At 37.0% G+C, this 27,475-nt stretch overlaps 1 protein-coding gene across 1 annotated transcript; it reads left to right on the top strand.

The window, feature by feature from the left end:
- The first annotated feature begins 261 nt into the window (after positions 1–261).
- Positions 262–27,235, top strand: LOC123559791 (uncharacterized). The gene is made up of 8 exons (XM_045351892.2): positions 262–390; positions 2,700–2,723; positions 3,980–4,072; positions 4,848–4,948; positions 10,706–10,820; positions 13,508–13,678; positions 18,288–18,454; positions 26,443–27,235. The coding sequence occupies exons 1-8, from the start codon at positions 294–296 to the stop codon at positions 26,539–26,541; spliced, it is 867 nt and encodes a 288-aa protein (XP_045207827.2). The 5' UTR covers positions 262–293; the 3' UTR covers positions 26,542–27,235.
- Positions 27,236–27,475: the final 240 nt, after the last annotated feature.

Genomic DNA, 27,475 nt, shown 5'->3' with positions numbered 1-27,475 from the left:
TCTGTTATAATAAACCTATTGTATTGTGTCAGAATTAGAAATATTGGCACATGTATATTCTCAACTATTGATTCTTTATGTGCTTAGTACACTTCCAGCTAAATTGCAGGCCCGCAGAATTGAATTATTTGCTAGTACAAGATCTTTCTGTTAGGAAGTTATGTAAGAAGGCAACTATATTTCAGTAGTTGTGTCTGTCCATTGACTGTATTTAACAATTTATTCACTAGATTTTTAATTTCCTTGTTATAGGAAGGTAGAGGGGCCCCAGTTTTGTGCAAGTATGACGACAGATGGCATGTAGCAGGACTTCTGAATACAGGAAAGAAATGCCAGAGAAAAAAGATAAATGCTTTGAGAGCTTCTTATTTCAAAGCGTCAATCCTGCAGGTAGGACGACTGTTAATCACCTGTTTTTCACCCTTACCCTGCTAAATTTCTATAATGAACTTGTCCATCTTCCAATTTGGACAGTACCATTAGGTATAAAAAGGAGTACTTACCAAAAAGATATTAGATGAATAGCGATAAGTGCAGACCATGATCAGACTGCACGGATGCACAGGTTGATCATGATCTACACTAGTCGCAAAGGCAAAACCAACCGTGTCCAGCATGATAAGGGTTATATATTTCAAATAGTAGATTAGACAGTATGTATGACCCACTAGAAACTGGCACTTTCATATGCAGTTTTAAAACTTTTATTTGTTTAACCTTTACCCTGCTAAATTTCTAAAATGGACTTTTCCATCATTCAATTTAGGCATTTGTTATTCGAATGGGTGTTCACTGAAAATTTACAAACTGAATAGAGAACAGAGCCTTGAAAAGAAACCAAATATTTGGTGGATAACTTAAAGGATGTACAAAGTAATTCCTGATGACGTGTTAGAATCGTAATAATATATCTCATGCTTGTATAAAAACATTTGCTTATTATAATTTATTTGATATAGTGATATAATTCTTTCGCATCAGAACTGCAAACAATGATTTTATTCAACGACAAATCACTAAATGAGATGTATCATTTCTTAAATAAATGATTTTTTTACTTTCTATAAGTAGTATAAACGACGGTTTGGCTCCAAGACTGCGCATGCGTATGAATCTATGTTTATAATGACATCATCCTCTATTTTAAGAATGACTTGACAATGTTATATTTATGTTCTATTAATAAAATGTCTTCCGGAAGTATACAGAGCTGACTTATACACAATTTAGGGCGTATTCGCACACATTGAGGGTCAGGTGCTACAGCCCAAGACGGGAGACATTTCTGTTAATAGAACATAAAGTCATTTTTTGCAGTATGACAGTCTTAAACTAGATTTATAAAGATCGTTTCTATTTATAACATTGTCTAGTCATTCTAAACATAGATTCATAATGGCCGCTGTGCATGACGTCATTCTCACGCATGTGCAGTCGTGGGGCCAAACCGTAGCCTATGCTACTTCTATACAAACACATGGTAGGCCTAAGTGTAAATATTGTTGTATATCTACATAGAAATCTATAAAATCAGAATGTTTTCAGCATAAGACATGTGATAAAGTGAACTTTTATTTATCTGTTTTACAGGGACTGTTACGCTGGTCAGGCAATGGTAAAAGAATTAAGCTGTTGGTTTTTTTCCTTCTTTATTTCATAATTTACAATTTTGTAATTAGAAGTTAAAACATGTTTTATCATTTTATGAACATATAGAAACTGATGGAACGTTCCTGAAAGCAAAGTTTTACTTTGGCATGTGATATCACACGAATAATTCATTGATAATGTGTACAAGTATGAAATACTGAATCTAATATTTTGTTTCGCGTTCATACGGGTAGACCCACCTTTGGACTTCTAGAAAATAAATCTTCGATTTTCATATTTCAACAATTGATACATACGGACAGAATAGTCGAAAAGACTCGCCGTTCATCTTCTGAAGAAAAAGCCATGAGTTTAATTTAAAATATCCTCAAGTCACGGTCAATCTCTATAATGCCATTGTTATTTATACGCGCGCGTTAGGAAATACCACGAACACGAGCAGACGAAGATTTTTTACAAAAATTACCAACTTTTAAACGTCGGGGAAGCAAGAAGACATTAAAATAATTTCAAAACAAAAACATATATTAAACATTTATCGTCTGTAGAATACTCCAATAGGATAATAAATATTCTCAAAAGATGAATAAAGTGACAACAGAGGAATGAATAAGATATGCATAAGAGGTTTTTGCTTATTTTATTCAGTAACTGTATGCCGTAAACTGAGACTGATAGTGGTGTTTTTTAATCGCCAATAGAAGCATTAATTCTTCGTTTTAAATAAATAATTTTTATATATTTGTAAAGAGAAAAGAGTGACGAACACTTCGATGGATAATAAATGTGTGTTCATTCTAATGAAAACAATATTTGTTCAATTTGTTTTCCTTCTTTGTTTCTATTGGAAAATTTCAACCAAACAAAAAGTCGATATCGCCCAATCAGGCGTTTTCAAGGGGGAAGTTTATTCGCACCAGCTAACTTGCAGTACAATTAAAATTCTGTGAAACTTATGTTGATGGGCGGAAATAAAGACTTGACTGTTAACAACTGTTTTCTTAGATTCCCAAAACTATTTCGAACTTCTTTCATACCAGTATAAAATAAAAAACAATTTTACTTAAAATTATTTTCATTTATTCCAGAGCCAAGCTGGAACGCGCTGAAAGGTGAGTTATCATTATATTATTTAAGATATTCTGTTATAACGTGGGCATTGATCGATGTCGTCTCAATTTTTCGACTGCCAGGCAGACCGATTTCACAGACTGACATTTACCGTATATCTGTATATAGTTTCTATATATGAAAGAGCCATTTGCGCACAATCAGTTAGGCTAGCATTAATGGTAATAAGTTTTTGTTGCTCAATGTCACGTCTAGTAGCTTTTGGCAAATTTCAAACTGGATATTAATCGAACTTCTTAAGCTTAATTTAAAACACTCAGCAAAAGTTGCATGACAAATGTGTAGTTGTAAGTTGTAACAATATTTTACAATTAAGAAATTAGCGCGGTTTAGAGGCTTCCATTTGATTGGGAATATATTGGTGTAGTTGACGAAGCCTTATTCAGAATATGGCGTTTTGTTGCAGTTGACTAACGGACCTGTTTTTATAGACACTGTATCTAAAATGCAAACATCAAGTAGGCACTGCTTATTTTAGATGTATGTGTAGCTAACTCCATCAAAGTCCATAATCTGAAAAAGAATCATTTTCTCAGGAGAGTAGTATGATCCGAAAAGAAAGATCCTGGGTAAAATGTTTGGGAAAATGGAGACAGTTCTGCAAAAGTTTTAATTAGTCAGTGGTCAGTGATTTGAAATGAAAAATACGTAAAGATCAAATAAAGAAATGCCCCGGAGAAATTGTGATACAACTTCTGTATTGATACCGGTATTTATCACAAACACACGATTTTTAAAGAGAGGCCTAACGTGGGACTGATGGGCTTAGTAATCGGGTATATCCGTACATTACCAACCGCCTCGGTAGCCTAGTGGTAGAGCGTCCGCTTCAAGTGCGGGAGGTCGTGGGTTCGATCCCCGGCCGCGTCATACCAAACACGTACTAGCAGCTTCCTCGCTTGGCGCTCAGCATTAAGGGGATAGTGCTAGGACTGGTCAGCCCGGTGTCAGTATAATGTGACTGGGTGGGGTATCATGCCACGTGTCTACGGCGTGATATTCCAGTGAGGCAGCACTATAAAGTTGGGCATTGTGCTCACTGCTACAAGTAGACACCGTCATTTATATGATTGAAAGATTGTTGAAAAAGACGTTAAACCCGAACACACACACACACACACACACACACACACACATATCCGTACATTGTTGTATCATATAGTAATAAGAAAGTACTTTCTAAACCATTGGTGATAAAGATAAAATTCCGAAAATACACGACTTGTTCCAATTTTAGTGACATGGAATGTGTACACGGATGTGCCAAGAACTCAAGGAGAAGCCGAATTTAATGGCTGGGTCCCACTTATACCCGGGGCAAAATGCAACGGTTTGTAATTGTGAAATATATTCGCTTTTTGACAGTTTTTCTTATAATGATAACTGGGAAACATCGGGTATTTCCGTATCCGCCGTAGCATAAAGGCCGAGGTGATCAGATTGTTATAATGAGTGTTAGTAACGCCATTTGTTTTCAAATTTATTAAGAAATAATATGGAAGATTTAATAACTTAGTTTTAGTTGTTTCTCATCTACACATGATAAACTCATATTTATATATTTACCACGGAGTTCTTGTTAACCTTTAGCCTGCTAAGTGATTTTGCCTTTGCGACCAGTGCTGACCATGCTGCACTGTTCGCTTTCCAGTCAGTAAATTTTCAGTGAACACACCTTCGAATAATAAATGGTACTGTCAAAATTGAATGATAGACCAGTCCATTGTAGGAATTTAGCAGGGAAAAGGTTAAGAGCCACTGCGGTCACGTGACTGGGCTTGCTGACTTCAATACCACAGTGGGCTTGAACCTTGCAAGAAGAGTCGATTTATCCAAAGAAGTATAAATGCACAGCTATTTATTTTTATAGCTCTTTGATTTATCTAAAACGAGGAATATACAATGTTAACTTGCTGAATGCTGGTGGTGGTTCTACTCTGGTGTCTGGCTGTGTCAAAAAAGTTCAGATAGACAAAAAGCGTTTTCCCTCCCCATTAATAGTATGACAGATTGTGTGGGTGTTGTAAACGTACAGTCCAACGAAATGAACTGGAAGTTTCAACAGACTTGTTTTTTGTAATGATTGTTTTTCTTTTAATATTTAGACAATCCTAAATTCAAGGGACTGAGATACATCAAAGACGGCGACATGGGAGTTATCCCAATCTACGGTCAAGCTGGCTATATCGCAGGAATACAGCTTGGCGTATGTATAGTTTTACAATATAATGCATCTTGGCGTATGTATAGTTTTACAATATAATGCATCTTGGCGTATGTATAGTTTTACAATATAATGCATCTTGGCTTATGTATAGTTTTACAATATAATGCATCTTGGCGTATGTATAGTTTTACAATATAATGCATCTTGGCGTATGTATAGTTTTACAATATAATGCATCTTGGCGTATGTATAGTTTTACAATATAATGCATCTTGGCTTATGTATAGTTTTACAATATAATGCATCTTGGCTTATGTATAGTTTTACAATATAATGCATCTTGGCGTATGTATAGTTTTACAATATAATGCATCTTGGCGTATGTATAGTTTTACAATATAATGCATCTTGGCTTATGCATAGTTTTACAATATAATGCATCTTGGCTTATGCATAGTTTTACAATATAATGCATCTTGGCTTATGTATAGTTTTACAATATAATGCATCTTGGCTTATGCATAGTTTTACAATATAATGCATCTTGGCTTATGCATAGTTTTACAATATAATGCATCTTGGCGTATGTATAGTTTTACAATATAATGCATCTTGGCTTATGTATAGTTTTACAATATAATGCATCTTGGCGTATGTATAGTTTTACAATATAATGCATCTTGGCGTATGTATAGTTTTACAATATAATGCATCTTGGCTTATGTATAGTTTTACAATATAATGCATCTTGGCGTATGTATAGTTTTACAATATAATGCATCTTGGCGTATGTATAGTTTTACAATATAATGCATCTTGGCGTATGTATAGTTTTACAATATAATGCATCTTGGCTTATGCATAGTTTTACAATATAATGCATCTTGGCGTATGTATAGTTTTACAATATAATGCATCTTGGCTTATGCAATAGTCATGTTATCGTAAACTCTGTTATATCTCCCGGTTGAAATACATTTGAGCCGTGCCATGGGAAAACCAACATAATGGGTTTGCGACCAGCATGGATCCAGACCAGCCTGCGCATCCGCGCAGTCTGGTCAGGATCCATGCTGTTCGCTAACAGTTTCTCCAATTCCAATAGGCTTTAAAAGCGAACAGCATTGAGCCTGACCAGACTGCGCGGATGCGCAGGCTGGTCTGGATCCATGCTGGTCGCAAACCCACTATGTTGGTTTTCCCATGGCACGGCTCATTTCCTGTTTTTAGCTCACCTGGGCACGAAGTGCTCAAGGCGAGCTTTTGTAATCGCCCTGTGTCCGTCGTCAACAATTTGACTGTTAACACTTTAGAGGTCACAATTTTAGCCCAATCTTAATGAAACTTGGTCAGAATGTTACCCTTAATAAAATCTTGGACAAGTTTGATATCGGGTCATCTGGGGTCAAAAACTAGATCACCAGGTCAAATCAAAGGAAGAGCTTGTTTACACTCTAGAGGCCACATTTATGATAATATCTCTATGAAACGTGGTTAGAATGTTAATCTTCAAATCTGGGTTATGTGGGGTCAAAAACTAGGTCACCAGGTCAAAAAATCAAAGGAAAAGCTAGTTAACACTCTAGAGGTCACATTTATGACTGTATCTTCATGAAACATGGTCAGAATGTTAATCTTGATAATCTTTAGGTCTTGTTGTAATTTAACTCAGCTGAAGTCAAAAACTAGGTCACTAGGTCAAATCAAATGTAAAGCTTGTTTACACTCTAGAGATCTAATTTTACGTTTGAAACTCATGAGAATTGATCAGAATGTTTGTCTAGATGACCTCTAGTTTGAATCTGGGTCATGTGTGTTAAAAACAAGGTCACCAGGTCAAATCAAAGGAAAAGCTTGTTAACACTCTAGAGGCCACATTTATGATCATAGCTTCATGAAACTTAGTCAGAATGTTAATCTTGATAATCTTTAGGTCTTGTTGTAATTTAAGTCAGGTGGAGTCAAAAACTAGGTCAATAGGTCAAATCAAATGTAAAGTTTATTAACACTCTAGAGATCTAATTTTACCTTTGAAACTCATGAGAATTGATCAGAATGTTTGTCTAGATGACCTCTAGATCAAGTTTGAATCTGGGTCATGTGTGGTTAAAAACTAAATCACCAGGTCAAATCAAAGGAAAAGCTTGTTAACACTCTAGAGGTCACATTTATGATATATCTTCATGAAACTTAGTCAGAATGTTAATCTTGATGATCTTAAGGTCAAGTTTGAAACTGGGTCATGTGGGGTCAAAAACTAGGTCACAAGGTCAAATCAAAGAAAAAGCAATTTAACACTCTAGAGACCACATTTTTGATCTTATCTTAATGAAACTTGGTTAGAATGTTAATTTTAATGATCTTAAGGTCAAGTTCCAATCTTGGTCAGGTGGGGTCAAAAACTAGGTCACCAGTTCAAATCAAATGTAAAGCTTGTTAACACTCTAGAGACCAAAGTTTAAGTTTAAAACCCATGAGAATTGGTCAGAATGTTTGTCTTGATGACACTCAGTTCTTTAAATTGACTTTCAGTGACCATGAATGTGACCTAATGACCTACTTTCTTGTTTTTGAAGGTACAGCATAGAAATTTAGACCACATTTATACCTTTTGAAACAGATTTCAATACTCATCTTTAATTTTCTTAACCATGACCTACTGACCTACTTTATTGTTTTTGAAGCTACAGCAAAGAAATTCGGACCACTTGTACAATGTTTGATAGTCATCTTGAATAGCCTTAATCACGGCCTTCTGTGGCAAGCAATTTGCGAGAAAGAAACTTTTCATGATGGGGATCGTCGGCGTCTGCGTCGGTTATTTTTAGCTCACCTGTCACATAGTGACAAGGTGAGCTTTTGTGATCACCCTTCGTCCGTCGTCAGTCCGTCCGTGCGTCCGTGCGTGCGTGCGTGCGTCAATAATTTCTTGTCTGCACGATAGTGGTTTCATTTATGATTTTATTTTAACCAAACTTGCACATAACTTGTATCACCATAAGATCACGGTTCCTTTCTTGAAATGGCCAGATCCAATTATGGGTTCCAGAGTTATGGCCCCTGAAAGGGCCAAAATTAGCTATTATGAACTTGTCTGCACAATAGCAGCTTTATTTATGATTTGATTTTTACCAACCTGGCACACAACTTGTATCACCATAAGATCTTGGTTCCTTTCTAAAACTGGCGAGATTCCATTATGGGTTCCATAGTTATGGCCCCTGAAAGGGCCAGAATTAGCTATTTTGACCTTGTCTGCATAATAGCAGCTTCATTTATGATTTTATTTTAACCAAACTTGCACACAACTTGTATCACCATAGGATCTTAGTTCCTTTCTTGAACTGGCGAGATTTCGTTATGGGTTCCAGAGTTATGGCCCCTGAAAGGGCCAGAATTAGCTATTTTGACCTTGTCTGCACAATAGCAGCTTCATTTATGATTTGAATTTAATCAAACTTGCACAAAACTTGTGTCACCATAAGATCTCAGTTCTTTTCTTGAACTGGCCAGATCCCGTAATGGGTTCCAGAGTTATGGCCCCTGATTAAAATTATTTTGACCTTGTCTGCACAATAGCAGCTTCATTTATGATTTGATTTTAACCAAACTTGCACACAACTTGTATCACCACAAGATCTTGCTTCCTTTTTTGAACTGGCCAGATTCCATCATGGGTTCCAGAGTTATGGCCCCTTAAAGGTCCAAAATTGGCTATTTTGGCTTTTGCAGCCATATAGAGACTTCATTTATGATTTTGTTTGATACAAACTTCCAAAATATCTTCAACAACAATAAATCTTGTATTCCGTGACAAATCAGTTCCAGAGTTATTTTATATCTGATTACATCCCCTGATTGTAATCAAAATGGATTTATATCAGTAAGTACATATAGGACTTATTTTAAATTTCATTATTGTTATTAGTTGGAGTGAGACAATCAGGGTAGATAATTATGGACTGATTTTATGTCAAATTACCTCCCTTTATTTCAAATTAAAATGGGTATATCTCTGTAACTAATGAAGAGACTGATCTGAAATTTCATTTATGTCAACAGATTTATTTGGCAGATCCTTCTTTTGTTCACTTACAATTTTTTTTTTAATTACTTCCTTTTTACGTTACTATAAATAGCTTATTTTTAGTAATTTTTTATTATTGGTCATAGGAAAAAACCGAGACCACTTTTCTGTGGTACAACATGGATGGTACCTCCAATTCTTAGGTGTATTTTGACATATCTATACCTTGTAAGAATTTTTTTTTCTTTTTGGTTAAATTTCTTCCCTTTGTTGTTCCTGTCCTTTGGATTTAGATATTTTTTTGAGGACCTTCTTGTCCTCAAGTGCAATGATAACAGATGAGCGATATAGGGCCATCATGGCCCTCTCTTTTTGGTCCGCCTTTTCTCAGAAACTGTATGAGCTATGTACAGCTTCTGAACTTAGCACACTTGTTTATCATCATTAGTTGACTGTGTAGGCCAAGAACCATACCTCTGATATGCATTTTTTGTCAAAATTATGGCCCATTTTGTACTTAGAAAATTTGGGTTTCTTGGTTAAATTCTTTGTTTAGGTCCATTTTTTCTCAAAAACTATAAGAGCTACAGGTTTGAAACTTTGCACACTTATTTATCTACATTAGATGACTATGTAGGCCAAGAACCATAATTCTAACCTGCATTTTGTCAGAGTTATGGCCCTTTTATACTTAGAAATTCAGAACTGTAACTTATTTCTTATGTATACATGTATACTGTCCAGGACTTGCAGACGAGCGATGGCAGCCGTAGGCGGTGCCCTTGTTTTAATCTGTCTAGATCCTTTTCTCGCGTTTCGTAAATGAATATGTGAAATATTTTTGTGTATATAATATGCAGGTGCTCGCTTGTGTTAATCATGTGAGGGAAACATAAGAGGGAGTGCTACTTCTGCGCAGAATTTCGAAGATTTGAACATAAAGTAAACTAACAGACTTGAATTCATCACTGTCATATTAAACGTCTGTAATATGATGCTGTAATTATTTTTTTTAAAGACAAATCATTGCATATAAGCTAGAAGGAACCTTTTGGTCATCTTAATCTTGTGATAGATTTAATTTTGGTTTGACAAATGGCCGCCATTTTGATGACGTCATCACTTGGTCCAGTTGGCGACATGGCTCAGAATAAACTTCAAAAAACATTACGGAAGAGATCGCCATTAATCTTTTTCCAGTCGCACGGAACTCAAAATATGGCTCTAAGCAAACACACTAATATTCTGTGATGAATAGTGTAAGATAGATCTAGATCTAGTCATGTATTTAAAATTATATGAAAGGGGATTGACTCAAAAAGTCAGCAGATGGAGTTGTAAAAACACATATTAATTCAGAAAAGGCCAGATTCCAAATTATTCTTTTTTTTTCTTTTTTTTTTGAATTTAACGTCGCACCGACACATGATAGGTCATATGGCGACTTTCCACTTTAATGGTGGAGGAAGACCCCAGGTGCCCCTCTGTGCATTATTTCATCACGAGCGGGCACCTGGGTAGAACCACCGACCCTCCGTAAGCCAGCTGGATGGCTTCCTCACAGTCATGAAGAATTCAATGCCCCGAGTGAGGCTCGAACCCACATCGATGAGCCAAATTATTCACCTGTCGTCTTGTCCTGTAGCTGTACTGTATTATACCTGTATTAACATGAATGTGTATGTGTGTGCGCGTATGTGTGTGTATGTGTGTGTGTGCGTGTGGAGGTGGGGGTCACTAATTTGACACAAACATTTTCTTCTTTTCAGTTTCCTGAGAATTACACTCCAAACCCAAATAATTTTCCGTCACCTCTCTTGAAAAATGCAGAGGATATTCTAGATGGAGGCAACTACTATCAGACAGCCTACTTTACAAATCCAGGTTAGTAGTCAGGTTAGTAGCAAGGTTTGTAGTGGGGTTAACAGTCAGGTTAGTATTCAGGTTAATTGTCAGGTTAGTAGGCAGGTTAATAGTCTGGTAAGTCGGCAGGTTGATAGTCAGGTTAGTAGGCAGGTTTATAGTCAGGTAAGTAGGCAGATTAATAGTCAGGTTAACTGTTAGGTTAATAGTCAGGTTAGTAGGCAGGTTAATAGTCAGAACAGTAATCAGTTTAATAGTCAGATTAGTAGTCAGGTTAGTAGGCAGGTTAATAGTCAGAATAGTAGTCAGGTTAGTAGGCAGGTTAATAGTCAGAATAGTAGTCAGGTTAATAGTCAGGTAAATAGGCAGGTTGAAAGTCAGGTTAACTGGTTTAATTTTTACCCAATTAAAGTAACAGAACAAGATTCACGATTAATTTTTTAAGGCATAATATTATATCCAAAACCGCTAACTAAAACAATAACAATGAGCCTAACCTATTAACGGTTTAATCCATACTTAAACTGTTCTCGAATTTGTTAGATCAGGTGAAAACTTGGGGTCATCAAGGCCCATTTATTAGTCCCCTACTGGATGAAAACCAGTTTCGAGGAATATAGGAATGCGCTTTTCCGTCATTCCGTCCGTCCGTCCGTCCGCATTTTCGTGTCCGGTCCATAACTCTGTCATCCATGAAGGGATTTTAATATTACTTGGCACAAATGTTCCCCATGATGAGACGACATGTCACGCAAAAAACCCGGACCCCTAGCTCAAAGGTCAAGGTCACAATTGGAGGTCAAAGGTCAACAGGGCTTTTTTCCTGTCCGGTCCATAACTCTCCCATCCTTGAAGGGATTTTAGTATTACTTGGCAGAAATATTCCCCATGATGAGACGACATGTCATACGCAAAACCCGGATCCCTAGCTCAAAGGTCAAGGTCACAATTGGAGGTCAAAGGTCAACACGGCTTTTTTCCTGTCCGGTTCATAACTCTCCCATTCATGAATGGATTTTAATATTACTTGGCACATATGTTCCCCATGATGAGTCGAAATGTCACGCGCAAAACTGGACTCCTAGCTTAAAGGTCAAGGTCACAATTGGAGGTCAAAGGTCAACAGGGCTTTTTTCCTGTCCGGTCCTTAACTCTCCCATCCATGAAGGGATTTTAATATTACTTGGCAATGTACCTCATAATAAGACGATATGTCATGCACAACTTTCAGACCCCTAGCTCAAAGGTCAAGGTCACACTTACCATGAACAGGGTCTGTTTCGTGTCCGGTCCTAACTTTGACATTCATTAAGGGATTTTAATATCACTTGGCACAAGTGTTCCCCATGATGAGACGACGTGTCATGCGCAAATCCCGGACCCTTAGCTCAAAGGTCAATGTCACAATTGGGGGTCAAAGGTCAGCAGAGTTTTTTTCCTGTCCCGTCCATAACTCTCCATGAAGGGATTTTAATATTTCTTGGCACAAATGTTTCCCATGATGAGACAACATGTCAAGCGCAAAACCCGGACCCTTAGCTCAAAGGTCAAGGTCACAATTGGAGGTCAAAGGTCAATAAGGTTTTTTCCTGTCCGATCCAGAACTCTGTCATCCATCAAGGGATTACAATATTACTTGGCATAAATGTTCCCCATGATGAGACGACATGTCATGCGCAACACTCAGTACCCTAGCTTAGAGGTCAAGGTCACACTTTGAGATCAAAGGTCAATAAGGTTTTTTCCTGTCCGGTCTATAACATTGTCATGCAAAACAGGATTTAGATATCAGTTGGCAAAAATATTCCCCTGGATGAGACAACACGTCATGCGCAAAACCCAGGCACAAGGTCTAATGTCAAGGTCACACTTAGAGACCAAAGGTCAGACACAATAATGACTTTATCTGGAGCATTTCTTCTTCATGCATGGAGGGATTTTGATGTAACTTGGCACAAATGTTCACCAACATAAGACGGATTGTCATGCGCAAGAACCAGGTCCCTAGGTCTAAGGTCAAGGTCATATTTAGAGGTCAAAGATCAAATTCAAGAATGACTTTGTACGGAGCATTTCTTCTTCATGCATGGAGGGATTTTGATGTAACTTGGACCAAATGTTCACCACCATGAGGCACCCTTGTTTTTAGAATTACGTCCCTTTGTTTTACTATAAATAGATTTTATTGTAACTTTTTTATTACTGGCGGTAGAGAAAAATCGAGACCACTTTTCTGTGGTACAACATGCATGTTACATCCAATTTTTAGGTGTATTTTGACCTATCTCTACCTGGTAAAGAGTTTCTTGTGGACTTATATTATATAGATTTTTTTTAGGATTAATTTCCCTTTGTTGTTACTATAAATAACTTATATGATAACTTTTTTATAATCGGCCAAAACAATTCAATATGAAAACAACTGTTGGTTTTTATATATGCACATTTTAATCCAAGTGTGTTGTTATAACATATTGTATATATAGTACAATATTGTTTATACATCATTGACAGATATCAGTTCATTATGTTTTACTGCAGTAGAGAAAATTAGGTGCCCTCCAGTAGGGGACTTTGTATTGCATGGCAATACTTCATTCACTTGTTTTTTTCAGAATCATGCTATATTATACTGTTATGTTTTTGAACATTCGATATATGTTATGATTATGGATTTATGACGGTTTAAACTGACAATTCTGTTGTAGCTAAAATTTGTGAAGGCCGAACAGCAATGGAGTTTGCACTCGAGGGAACTGGCACCGAGCTGTTATTGCAGAGTGGCCCAAACCCAATTTCTGACTATGTGACTATACCATATACACAGGAAGATGTTAATAATACCATGTGGACCGAGGGCCAATGTTTTCAGACCATGGGTATTCTATTTGAATCTTAACATATTCTTTAGATTGCCGTTCGCATTTGGCACAAACGAATTTTGTAATGATCCAGAGTTACCCTAGTTTCATTGATCATTTTGAAGAACGCAGTATGTGTCAGAATAATTTCGTGGTGTTAAAATAACTTGTCTACTTTTAACCACAGAAGTCTCATTCAACAAATGTACAGGGTACATTTATCTCGGAGAGGAGCTGCGCAAGAACTCAATGTTATCTTTTGGTGATACCTGGGAACTATGTAAACGAAATATAAGCATTGTTTAGGTACTATTTTTACGGAAGCATAGAGAGATTTCTAGTAAGTCCTACGAACGACGCACTAGCTCCTACGTATTACTTACTAACTCCTACTTATTACTTAATCCTACGTATTACTTAATCCTACGTATTACTTACTAACTCCTACTTATAACTTAATCCTACTTATTACTTAATCCTACGTATTACTTAATCCTACGTATTACTTACTAACTCCTACTATATATACTTAAATCCTACGTATTACTTAATCCTACGTATTACTTACTAACTCCTACGTATTACTTAATCCTACGTATTACTTACTAACTCCTACTTATTACTTAATCCTACTTATTACTTAATCCTACGTATTACTTAATCCTACGTATTACTTACTAACTCCTACTTATAAATCCTACTTATTACTTAATCCTACGTATTACTTAATCCTACGTATTACTTACTAACTCCTACGTATTACTTAATCCTACGTATTACTTACTAACTCCTACTTATTACTTACTAACTCCTACGCATGACTTCATAACTCCTACGTATTACTTAATCCTACGTATTACTTACTAACTCCTACTTATTACTTACTAACTCCTACGCACGACACCTGGGTCTCCCTCCACCATAAAAATCTGAAAAGTTATATTTGTTTCGGTTTATCGTTAAACCTAATTAACGAAAACATAACATACAAGAGCTGTCACAGGAGACAGCGCGCTCGACTATTTCGATGCTGGATAGTGAAACTGGGCACATCTGAGGAAACTAGAGCTGTCACTGGAGTGATTAATGACTCCAATTGTGGATGAAGATATTACACAATAGCCTGAGTCTGTGTCAAAAATATCAGTAAATAATAAAGTAATAAGAGAGGTAAAGATAAAATGTATCAAAACACTATATAAGTATATCCTAAGCAAAAAGGGGCATAATTCATTAAATATTGGTGTCAGAGTTATGCACCTTGTGTCATATGGTGTGGGTGATGATGTTGAACAACTATTTTAAATTTGAATCAAATCCATTCAGTAATAACAGAGACAGAGTGAAAGTGCATCAAAACTTTAACCTAAAGTTCTAAGTAAAAAGGGGGAATAATTAATGAAAAATTGGTGCCAGAGTAATGCACCTTGCGTCATATGGTGTGGGTGATGATGTTGAACAACCATTTTAAGTTTGAATCAAATCCATTCAGTAATAACAGAGACAGAGTAAAAGTGCATCAAAACTTTAACCTAATATTCTAAGTGAAAAGGGGAAATAATTCATGAAAAATTGGTGCCAGAGTTATGCACCTTGTATCATATAATAAGGGTAATGCTGTTGAACAATTGTTTAAGTTTGAATCAGATCCATTCAGTAATAACAGAGATAGAGTGAAAGTGCATAAAACTTTAACCTGAAATTCTAAGTAAAAAGGGGAATAATTCATGAAAAATTGTGCCAGAGTTATGCATCTTGTGTCATATGATGTGGGTGATAATGCTGAACAACTATTTTAAATTTGAATCAAATCCATTCAGTAATAACAGAGACAGAGTGAAAGTGCATCAAAACTTTAACCTAAAGTTCTAAGTAAAAAGGGGGAATAATTAATGAAAAATTGGTGCCAGAGTAATGCACCTTGCGTCATATGGTGTGGGTGATGATGTTGAACAACTATTTTAAGTTTGAATCAAATCAATTCAGTAATAACAGAGACAGAGTAAAAGTGCATCAAAACTTTAACCTGAAATTCTAAGTGAAAAGTGGGGATAATTCATGAAATATTGGTGCAAGTGTTATGGCCTTTATGTCAGATGATGTGGATGATGATGAGGAATAAGTATTTCAAGTTTGAATCAAATCTATCGAGTAATTACAGAGATAAGTTGAAAAAAGAGAAAGTGCACCAAAACTTTAACCAAGGTGGGGACGCAGAAAAAACTAACTTCTAACTCCTGCGTAGGACATAACAACTCCTATTTAGGACTTACTAGCTCCTTTATACGACATATTAACTCCTATGCACCACTCACTAGCTCCTATAGGTACGGCTTACATGTACCATCTTCTGAGTAGGACATAGTAACTCCTATGTACGACTCCTACATAGGTATTAATTAGCCAAATATAAAGCTAAGCAAGTCGTATGTATGAGTTAGTTAAGTCATACGTAGAAACGATTGTGTAGATATTTTGAGTGTTGAAGCTAGATTTAGATCAATGGATAAGGTCATTGCATGTTATTAATCTAAGCAGCAGTTGAAGGTGGGATAATAAATTATGAACATACATCTCTGCTTTAACGAATGTAGGGGTGGCCCCGATAAGACCGAAAAAAACAAAAACAAATAAGGACTTTAGGTTAACTAAAAGAGTATGTCCAGCGTGTCGATGCAAAACATGTGTTAGTTTGTAAGATCTATGACTATATTAGGAAAGATTTATTTAGTAAAGCATTATCGATTGATGGTCACTTTCGTAACCTATACTCGATTATTTGAAATTTTTCAGCTAGTAATATTTTGAAGGGTTTCAATGTATCCTTTGCGGTGCATGGCTCTGGTCGTGTTTGCTGTGCCCTGTGCTTGCGGGGAAATCTACCCTTACATTCTAATTTTTTCAATTAGTCGAGCGCACTGTCACCAGACAGCTCTTTTTGTAATTCTGTTGAATTATTATAACAATATCATATAAACTGAAGTCAGGATTAGCTTTAATAGCTCAAAATTAAACTCTAGTTTGATAGTCACTTTGCAATGTTATTGAATGGTATAGGTTTCATTATGATAGTCTTTTATAATTCTTTCAATTTTAGTTGTATTACATGTAATTTGATTGTTTGTGTAAGTATAGGTTATAGATCATTTATTGACTTTCTAATGCAATTACGTTTGCCGAAACCGAGCGCAGCGTAGTGACGGCAAAACGTAATGCATTAGAATGTCAATAAGTGTATCTATAACCGACTTACAGTTAAAACGCTCCTTTTCGTCAGTCAGCAACATCTCCATCTCAAGTAAACTAAACCACATAGGAAACCCTTCTTTAAAATTTTTTTCCAAGGACTGTCTCATGGTTTATAGTTCTAACTATATTAATGAACAAGAGCTTGTAGAACACGAAATGCCAACCCCCCCCCCCCCCCCCCCCGACCCCTCTTGATGCATTCAGTAATTGCACAAGGAACAGAAATTATTTGCTCACTGTAAACAGTAGTTCTACTGTTCTGGTTCAATGTGACCTTGGCCTTTGACCTACTGACCTCAAAATCATCAGGGGTCATCTGCTGGTCATGATCAACCTCCCTATTAAGTTTCGTGATCCTACGCCTAAGCGGTCAAGTTATCGTCCGGAAAGTGTTTAACTGTTCCGGGTCATTGTGACCATGACCTTTGACTTACTGACCTCAAAATCTATAGGGGTCATCTACTGGTCATGACTAACCTCCCTATCAAGTTTCGAGATCCTAGGCCAAAGAGTTCTCAAGTAATTGTCTGGAAACGGTTTAAATGTTCCGGGTCACTGTAACCTTGACCTTTGACCTACTGACCTCAAAATCATTAGGGGTCATCTGCTGGTCATGATTAACCTCTCTATCAACTTTCATGATCCTTGGCCCAAACGTTCTTCAGTTATCGTCTGGAAACCGTTTAACTGTTCCTGGCCAATGTGACCTTGAACTTTGACCTAATAACCTCAAAATGAATATGGGTCATCTGCTGGTCATGTCCAACCTCCCTATGAATTTTCCTGATCCTAGGCCCAAGCGTTCTTGAGTTATCATCTGGAAACCATATAACTGTTCCAGGTCACTGTGACCATGACCTTTGACGTACTTATCTCAAAATCAATAGGGGTCTTCTGCTGGTGATGACCAACCTCCCTATCAACTTCCATGATCCTAGGCCCAAGCGTTTCTGAGTTATCATCCGGAAACGGATTGGTCTACATACCGACCAACATCTGCAAAACAATATACCCCTCCTTCTTCGAAGGGAGGCATAAAAAGTGTGATTAACCGGTTGCCGATTTCACTGAAAATTAGATATTTTGGGAGATTGCAAACTGAGATGCAGCACTCTTCTTTAGCATATTATGACCTCATTTTTAACACGGAATATCGGATTCAACAAAATCAACATTTCATCCTTTTTCTTAAGATGGACTCATTATGTATTCTCCGTATGTAATTTCGGCAGTTTCCGGTTTTAACCGAAGTTGTGTGCTCCTTGAGCGACTTTACCTCCGAAGAATGCCGAGATGTCTAATGACAATACGTAAACACTCGGAAATTGCCGAGTTGCATTACGGGTCCACAACATTAATTTCTTTTTATAATTCAAAGGAACACATTACTGGTATAACATAAGTAAGGACATGTCATGTGAAGAGGTGTATCCAATGTTTCTCCTATATGATAATGGAGAACTCAACGCTTTTGGTTGGACTATACCAATGGACCTGGGAAATGTATCAAGAAGTATTGAAAATCCTCCTCCAAACTTCTATCCGGTAAGTTCAAATATACTTTTATCAGTAAAAAGATTTACAAACATGACCATCATTACAGATTTTATATAATAACCTCACGCAATTAAAGTAATGAAACTATGGAGCAATTTATAACCCATTTCAGATGCCTCTGCATAATGTTAATGAATATGCAAGCCTTCCAGCATGGCCTTGCAAAAAAGTAGGAGAAAAGTAGGAGGTCCCTACACAAACAAGAGGGCCATGAAGGCCCTGTATCGCTCACCTGACCTATTGACTTAAAGATCAACAAGATTAACATTCTGACCAAGTTTCATTAAGATATGGTCATAAATGTGGCCTCTAGTGTAAACTAGCTTTTCATTTGATTTGACCTGGTGACCTAGTTTTTGACCCGACATGACCCAGATTCGATATGGACCTTGTGATCATCAAGGTTACCATTCTGACCAAGTTTCATGAAGATACAGTCATAAATGTGGCCTTAACAGTGTTAACAAGCTTTTCCTTTGATTTGACTCGGTGACCTATTTTTTGACCCCACCTGACCCAGATTTGAAAATGACTTATAAATCATCAAGATTAACATTCTATCCAAGTTTCATTAAGATATGGTCATAAATGTGGCCTCTACAGTGTAAACAAGCTTTTCCTTTGATTTGACCTGGTGACCTAGTTTTTAACTCCAGATGACCCAATGTCGAACTCGTCCAAGATTTTATTGCGGGTTACATTCTGACCAAGTTTCATTAAGATTGGGCCAAAATGTGACCTCTAGCGTGTTAACAAGCTTTTCCTTTGATTTGACCTGGTGACCTAGTTTTTGACCCCAGATGACCCAATATCGAACTCTTCCAAGATTTTATTGAGGGTAACATTCTGACCAAATTTCATTAAGACTGGCTCAAAATTGTGACCTCTAGAGTGTTAACAGTCAAATTGTTTGACGACGACGACGGACGATGGACACTGGGCGATCACAAAAGCTCACGTTTGAACACTTTGTGCTCAGGTGAGCTAAAAAGTAGGAAAAAGACAAAAAAAGTAGGAAAAGTAGGAGGTTAACATAAAATTTGCAATGCGTACCTTAATAGCTGTTAATACTACACCTACACCAGGCCCGGACCCAGAAATTTTGACTGGGGGAGGGAGGGGGTGGGCACCAGTCTAGAATGAAGACGTCACTGCCGAGGTAGGTATTGGAGGGATGCCTTTGCCCATGCAAAGGGGGTCTCCCCCTGGATTTATTTTTGAAATACAGGTATGAAATGGTGGCCTCTGGTGCATTTACTGGTGGCTGTACTCCCCTCATTTTAGAAGGATTAAGGGGCTCTCTTCCCCTGGAAATTTGTGAAATTCAGACATGAAATGGTAGCCTCTGGTGCAGTATTAGGTTTAAATTTCGATGTAATGGAGGGTTTACTCCCTCTTTATTGGGGGGAGGGTTCAGGGGGAGAGCTGAAAAATTTTGAAATACAGGTATGAAATGGTGGCCTCTGGTGCGTTTCTGGGTCTAAATTCTGAGAAAAAATTATTCCTTTGCCAAAATAGCAGAGTGCATCTTTGAGGAGTATAGGTCACTTCTCAGCCAACTGGGGGGAGGTGGCGAGGTCACGAGCCCCCTCAGCCCGGCCCTGCATCCGGGTCTGTACACTGGCAACCGAATAATGACCCCAGATGTCTTGATTGCTTGAATCAGTGTGCCCATATGGTCTGGTAGGATTAAAGTTACCTTGATATGAGGCAATGTATTGCAGGAGGCACCAAATGGCTCCAGAAACTGCCAGCAACACATCAAAGAGTCCATCATCTGCAAATATAACTACTGAAAAGGCTGGGTTTTTATGCCCCCGGAGGCATATAGTTTTTGAACCGTCTGTCCGTAATTTTCGTGTCCGGTCCATATCTTTGTCATCAATGGATGGATTTTCAAGTAACTTGGCATGAATGTGTATCACAGTAAGACGACGTGTCGCACGCAAGACCCAGGTCCGTAGCTCAAAGGCCAAGGTCACACTTAGACGTTAAAGGTCATTTTTCATGATAGTGCATTGATGGGCGTGTCCGGTCCATATCTTTTTCATCCATGGATGGATTTTCAAATAACTTGGCAAGAATGTGTACCACAGTAAGACGACGTGTCGCGCGCAAGACCCAGGTCCGTAGCTCAAAGGTCAAGGTCACACTTAGACGTTAAAGGTCATATTTCATGATAGTGCATTGATGGGCGTGTCCGGTCCATATCTTTGTCATTCATGCATGGATTTTAAAATTATTGGGCAAGAATGTGTACCACAGTAAGACGACATGTCGCGCGCAAGACCCAGGTCCATAGCTCTAAAGTCAAGGTCACACTTAGACTTTAAAGGTCATATTTCATGATAGTGCAATGATGGGCATGTCCGGTCCATATCTTTGTCATACATGCATGGATTTTAAAATAACTACGCATGAATGTGTGGCACAATAAGACGTGTCGCGCGCAAGACCCAGGTCCGTAGGTCAAAGAGGCACTTGGACTTTAAAGGTCATATTTCATGAAAGTGCATTGATGGGCGTGACCTGTCCATATGTTTGTCATTCATTCACAATCACTAACATCGGCCATAACTATTCATTCAAAATGCCATCGGGGGCATGTGTCATCCTATGGAGAGAGCTCTTGTTTTTTCCTTTTTATGTCAAGCAAAAAGAGTAGGAGAAGTAGAGGTTTTCATCAAAAAGTAGGAGGCATTTAAACAAGAGGGCCAAGATGGCCCTAGGTCGCTCACCTGAGAAACACACCATAACAGTGTAAACATGTTTGATCTAGTGATTTCATGGAAAAAAATATTCTGACCAATTATCATTAAAATTGGAGCAAAAAATCTTGAGTATAAGTAAGTATTTTCTTTGATTTGACCTAGTGATCTAGTTTTTGATCCCAGATGACCCATATTCGAACTTGACCTAGATTTCATCAAGGCTATCATTCTGACCAAATTTCATGAAGATCAATTGAAAAATACAGCCTCTATCGCATACACAAGGTTTTTCTTTGATTTGACCTAGTTTTTGACCCCAGATGACCAATTTTCGAACTCAGCCTAGATTTCATCAAGGTTATCATTCTGTCCAAAATTCATGAATATTAATTGAAAAATACAGCCTCTATCACATACACAAGGTTTTTCTTTGATTTGACCTAGTGACCTAGTTTTTGATCCCAGATGACCCATTTTCGAACTCGGACTAGATTTCATCAAGGTTATCATTCTGACCAAATTTCATGAAGATCAGTTGAAAAATACAGCCTCTATCACATACACAAGCTAAATGTTGACAGACGACAGACAGACAGACGGACGCTGGATGTCGAATGATCAGAAAAATGTAGGAAAAAGTTAAGGAACGCCGGAAGGCCTGAATATGGTATGAATATTACTTACGATGTTGCTCACTACAGTCCTGGAACGGTCGTTCTGCGCATGTCACAAAATCATTATCATCGCTGTGCATGGCAAAAAAAAATACGCAAGCATATAATGCATAATATACTGACTGAAGGTAAGGGTTAGGATTACCACAGTTACAAAATATATACATTAAAGATACCAGTTATTCCAATTTAATCGCTTGAATCTGGCATATACCAGAGTCTGTATTATATCAAAGGCGCGCAAGATCCGGTTTTAGTCACAGTCTAATACTAGGGAATCGGAATTAAAATATGAATATGACGTTCTATGTTGCTCAATATGGAGGTCAATAAAAATTGCTGAAACACCATTAGAAGCAAGGATAAAAGTCCAAAAGGAAAAGTCACATTCAAAACAAGAGGGCCAAGATGGCCCTATATCGCTCACATGAGATTAATTGCTTGGTTAAACAAATTTCCTTGCTAATGCTTCAAAAACAAACAAGAAAATAGATGAGAAGGTCATGGTAAAGATTCTTCAAGATAAATACTGAAATCTGTTAAAAAATTATACAGGTGGTCCAAATCACTTTGCTGAAGCTTCAAAAACAAGAAAGTAGGTCAGTAGGTCAGGGTTAATAATATTCATGATCAGTATTGAAATCTGTATCAAAAGTTCTACATGTGGTCCAAAATTCCATGATGTATCTTCAAAAACAAGAAAGTAGGTCAGAAGGTCACGATTAAGACTATTCAAGATGAGTATTGAAATCTGTATAAAAAATATAATTATCCAAATTTTTATACTGTAACTTCAAAAACGAAAAAGTTGGTCAGCAGGTCACGATTTCAGTAGGTCAAGGTTACAGTCAAGTGCCCCCTAATTACTTGGGGTCATCAGGTATTTATAATTAAACAGTCTAGGAAATATGATCAGATAATTTTTAAAGCGGGGCCTCTTTTCACCCCAGGGGCATAATTTGAACAATCTTCTTAGAGAACCACTAGGCAATGCTACATACCAAATATCAAAGGCTTTAGCCTTGAACTTTCAGACAAGAAGATTTTTAAAGATTTTTCCTCTATAAGTCTATGTAAAACTTTGGGACCCCCTAGTGGGGCCTCTTTTCATCCTAGGGTCACAATTTGAAAAATCTTGGTAGAGTATTACTAGGTAATGCAACATACCAAATATCAGAAGCCTAGGCCTTGTAGTTTCAGACAAGAAGATTTTTAAAGTTTTTTCCTATTCAAGTCTATGTAAAACTTGGGACCCCCTGGGTGGGGCCTCTTTTCACCCCAGGGTAATACCGGTAATTTGAACAATCTTGGTAGAGGACCAAAAGGCAATGCTACATGCCAAATATCAAAGGTCTAGATCTTGCGGTTTCAGACGAGAAGATTTTTAAAGTTTTTTTCCTATACAACTCTATGTAAAATTTGGGACCCCTGGGGCATAATTTGAACAAACTTCATAGAGGACCATTAAATGATGTTACATGCCAAATATTGAGGCTCTACGCTTTGTGGTTTTGGACAAGAAGATTTTCAAAGTTTTTCCTATATAAGTCAGAGTAAACCATGTGACCCCCAGGGCGGGCCATATTTGACTCTAGGAGGATAATTTGAAAAATCTTGGTAGAGGACCACTAGATGATGCTACATGCCAAATATTAAAGCGCTATGTTCTGTGGTTTTGGACAAGAAGATTTTTTAAGTTTTTCCTTTCGGTTGCCATGGCAATCAGAGTTCTGCATGGAATTCAATGCTTTAAACAATTTTTAAAGAGGACCATCCAAGGAACATCCCTGTGAAGTTTCGTCAAAATTGGCTTGGTGGTTTAGGAGATGTTGTTTAAAGAAGAAAAGTGTGGCCGGACGTCGGATGGACGGACGCCGGACGGTGAATGATCACAATAGTTCATCCTGAGCCTTTGGCTCAGGTGAGTTAAAAAGCAGCTGCTCATACAGCATTCCACATGGAAAAATGAGTACAGATATGTACACACACGGGATCGTTAACATATATACTCGATGACATTACTAAAGCCAGAGCACCAAAGAAAACATCATTTAGGACATGACGAAGCAGGCCAGGGGACAAATAAACAAGAGCTGTCCGTAAGACAGCCAAGCTCGACTATTCGAAATATTGTCACAGAAGCAGGAAAATATTACCCAAAATGTTAAATATCAAAAGAATTTTAAGTTCAAAAGGGGACATAATTTGACCAAAATGCATATCAGAGTTATGGGACTTGATGCTATCAACTAGTTTTATAACCCCGAAGGCACATGTGAAGTTTCAATTCAATATCTGCATTAGTTTTGGAGATAGTAACTTGCATGTAAAACTTTAACCAGAATTTTTTAAGTCCAAAAGGGGGCATAATTTGCCAAAAATACATGTCAGAGTTATGGGACTTGACCCAGTGAGGTTGGTAATTGATCTAGATAATGAAAAAATAAGTTTCAAATCTATATGCCTTTTGGTAATAGCTGTATGTACTTGCACGCAAAACTTTAACCATGATTTTCTAAGTCCAAAAGGGGGCATAATTTGGCTAAAATGAAGGTCAGAGTTATGGGACTTGATGCTATCAACTAGTTTTATAACCCCAAAGACAGATATTAAGTTTCAATTCGATATCTGCATTAGTTTTGGAGATAGTAACTTGCATGTAAAACTTTAACCAGGATTTTCTAAGTCCAAAAGGAGGCATAATTTGCCCAAAATACATGTCTGAGTTATGGAACTTGTCCCAGTGAGGTTGGTAATTTATCTAGAAAAAAAAAAATAAGTTTCAAATCTATCATTATGCCTTTTAGTAATAGCTGTATGTACTTGCACGCAAAACTTTAACCAGAATTTTTTAAGTCCAAAAGGGGGCATACTTTGGCCAAAATGAAGGTCAGAGTTATGGGACTTAGTGCTATCAACTAGTTTTATAACCCCGAAGACACGTGTGAAGTTTCAATTCAATATCTGCATTAGTTTTGGAGATAACTTGCATGTAAAACTTTAACGAGAATTTTCTAAGTCCAAAAGGGGGCATAATTTGCTCAAAATACATGTCAGAGTTATGGAACTTGACCCAGTGAGGTTGGTAATTGACCTAGAAAAAGAAAAAATAAGTTTCAAAGCTATATGCTTTTAAATGATAGCTGTATGTACTTGCATGCAAAAACTTAACCAAGGTGTGACGCCGACGCTGACGCCAGGGTGAGTAGAATAGCTATTCTTTGAATAGTCGAGCTAAAAACCAGTTCGTCCGCTAGAGGGGAATTTATGAGCTATCTACCATGGAGTCCCCCACATCCTGTCATTGCACAATCAAACAAGAAATCATAGTGACCAACTGTATAAGGGCATTAAACATGTGACCTCAAAATCAATAAGGGTCATTTGCTGATTATGATCGACTTCCCTATCAAGTTTCATGATCCTGGGCCCAAGCGTTCACCAAGAAACGGTTAAACTGTTCCAGCTCACTGTGACCTTGACCTTTGACCTACTGACCTCAAAATCAATAGTGGTCCTGCTGGACCAGGTCATGATAAACCTCACTATCAGCTTTCATGATCCTAAGCCCAAGCATTCTTCAGTTATCATCCGGAAACTGTATTACTGTTCCAGGTCACTGTGACCTTGACCTTTGACCTACTGATCTCTAAATCAATAGAAGTCCTTGACCTTTGACCTACTGATCTCTAAATCAATAGAAGTCATCTGCTGGTTATGACCAACCTTCCTATCAACTTTCATGATCCTAGGCCAACTTGAATAAATAATGGTCAAAAATGGCTATACAAAAGAATTTTATAAGTTTGTAAACCCAATCACCATAAAAATTAGGTTATGAAAATACCTTGTCGCAGAAGAGTACTTTTTAATCAAATGATCATTAATATCGAACTGCGGTGGTAAAATTTAGCAAATGATTCATGGAGTTATGATAACAATAGCCCTGCTGAAGAAGAAGAAAAAAAAAGAACTTTTTAATATCAGTTTACCTAACGCAAGACATACTTTACGATCTGAAAATCATTACTTCATTACTTCAGTAAAGCCGAATCTGCTGTTATTTTGCTTGGTTGCATTATATGCTTCCAAAAAGATCTTTAGTATCTTCAGACTGGGAAGAAAATAGACTCTCCTTAATACATTTATACCATTGCTGTAGCTCCAGATAAACATGATGATATTTCTATAATATACTGTGAAATCATTAATTTTTGTGGGGGACTAATTTTTCGTGGATTTTGTGGTTGCATCAACCAACGAAATTAAGTCCCAACAAAAATATAAAATTCCCATTCATTTTATGTTCAAAAGCTGAAATCCACAAAATTAATTCAAATCCCCACGAAATAGCAGTTTTGGTCAAAATCACGAAAATTCATGCCCACGAAATTTAATGATTTCACAGTTTGTAGTAGTCAGTTTTCTTTTAGATTTTCGTATATCAAGTGTCAGACAAACTTTATTTATATTAAAAATATGACTATGTTTACATTTCTTGCGTTTTGTACCTCTCAGGTATTCATGGACTTTGTTTGTTCAATAAACTGTTTCTAAAGAACAAATATATAATTGTCTGTTATACTTTCAGTATGTCTTCAAAGTGGTGCCAGACTGTCTGTATGGACTAGGAACCTTGTCTACAGTTCACATCTACCTTAAAAACAACCCTGCTGAAATCAAGTGTTAAATATATCATAGGGAAAATATATTGATTTGTGTCCCAGCTACATGTAGTTAGAATTCTACAGATGCTATAAAAGGAAACAAATACAAGATATTCGTTATTCCAGCACAAAACTTGTAAGACATTGGTCAGATTCATGAAATGTTCATCAAATCACGAGTATATCAAACTTGTCTGAAGACTTTTATATAAATTCCATTCAAACTTTATTAAAATTATATAATACATAAAACGAAATGCATTCTAAGACTGTAACAATAAACTACACTTGTGTGAATTTTTCTGGAATATTTTGTCACATAAATAACTGTATATCTTTTGATTTGAACATATTAACATTTTACCAAGAAATGCGATTATTTAAAAAGGTGTTTAAGGGTGTGAGTACAAGAACTAAACATTTACTGCCCTGTCTAAACACTTGCAAAACCATAAGAGCACAAGTTTTATGCTAGAATAACATTATACACTTCTTACAAAAATAAAAAATTAATAAAACATGGGTGTTTCCATTTTATTTACTTTGACAAGGTATGGAATTGAGACCTAAAAAAATCATTGTCTGTTTCCAGTAACATGCTAAAACAAGAGGACCATGATGGTCCTGAATCGCTCACCTGTTCCCACATGACCCAGTTTTGAGTATGACGTCGTTTTTTTCTATTATTTGACATAGTGACCTAGTTTTTGAGCTCATGTGACCCAGTTTTGAACTTGACCTAGATATCATCAAGATAAAAATTTTGACCAATTTTCATGAAGATCCATTGAAAAATATGGCCTCTAGAGAGGTCACAAGGTTTTTCTATTATCTGACCTATTGACCTAGTTTTCGAAGGTACGTGACCCTGTTTTGAACTTGACCTAGATATCACCAAGGTGAACATTCTCACTAATTTTCATGAAGATCTCATGAAAAATATGGCCTCTAGAGAGG

The sequence above is a fragment of the Mercenaria mercenaria genome, chromosome 10 (assembly GCF_021730395.1).
Source record: "Mercenaria mercenaria strain notata chromosome 10, MADL_Memer_1, whole genome shotgun sequence".
NCBI lineage: Eukaryota > Metazoa > Mollusca > Bivalvia > Venerida > Veneridae > Mercenaria > Mercenaria mercenaria.
Note: the sequence above shows the minus strand (reverse complement) of the source record. Positions and strands in the feature narration are given on the sequence as shown.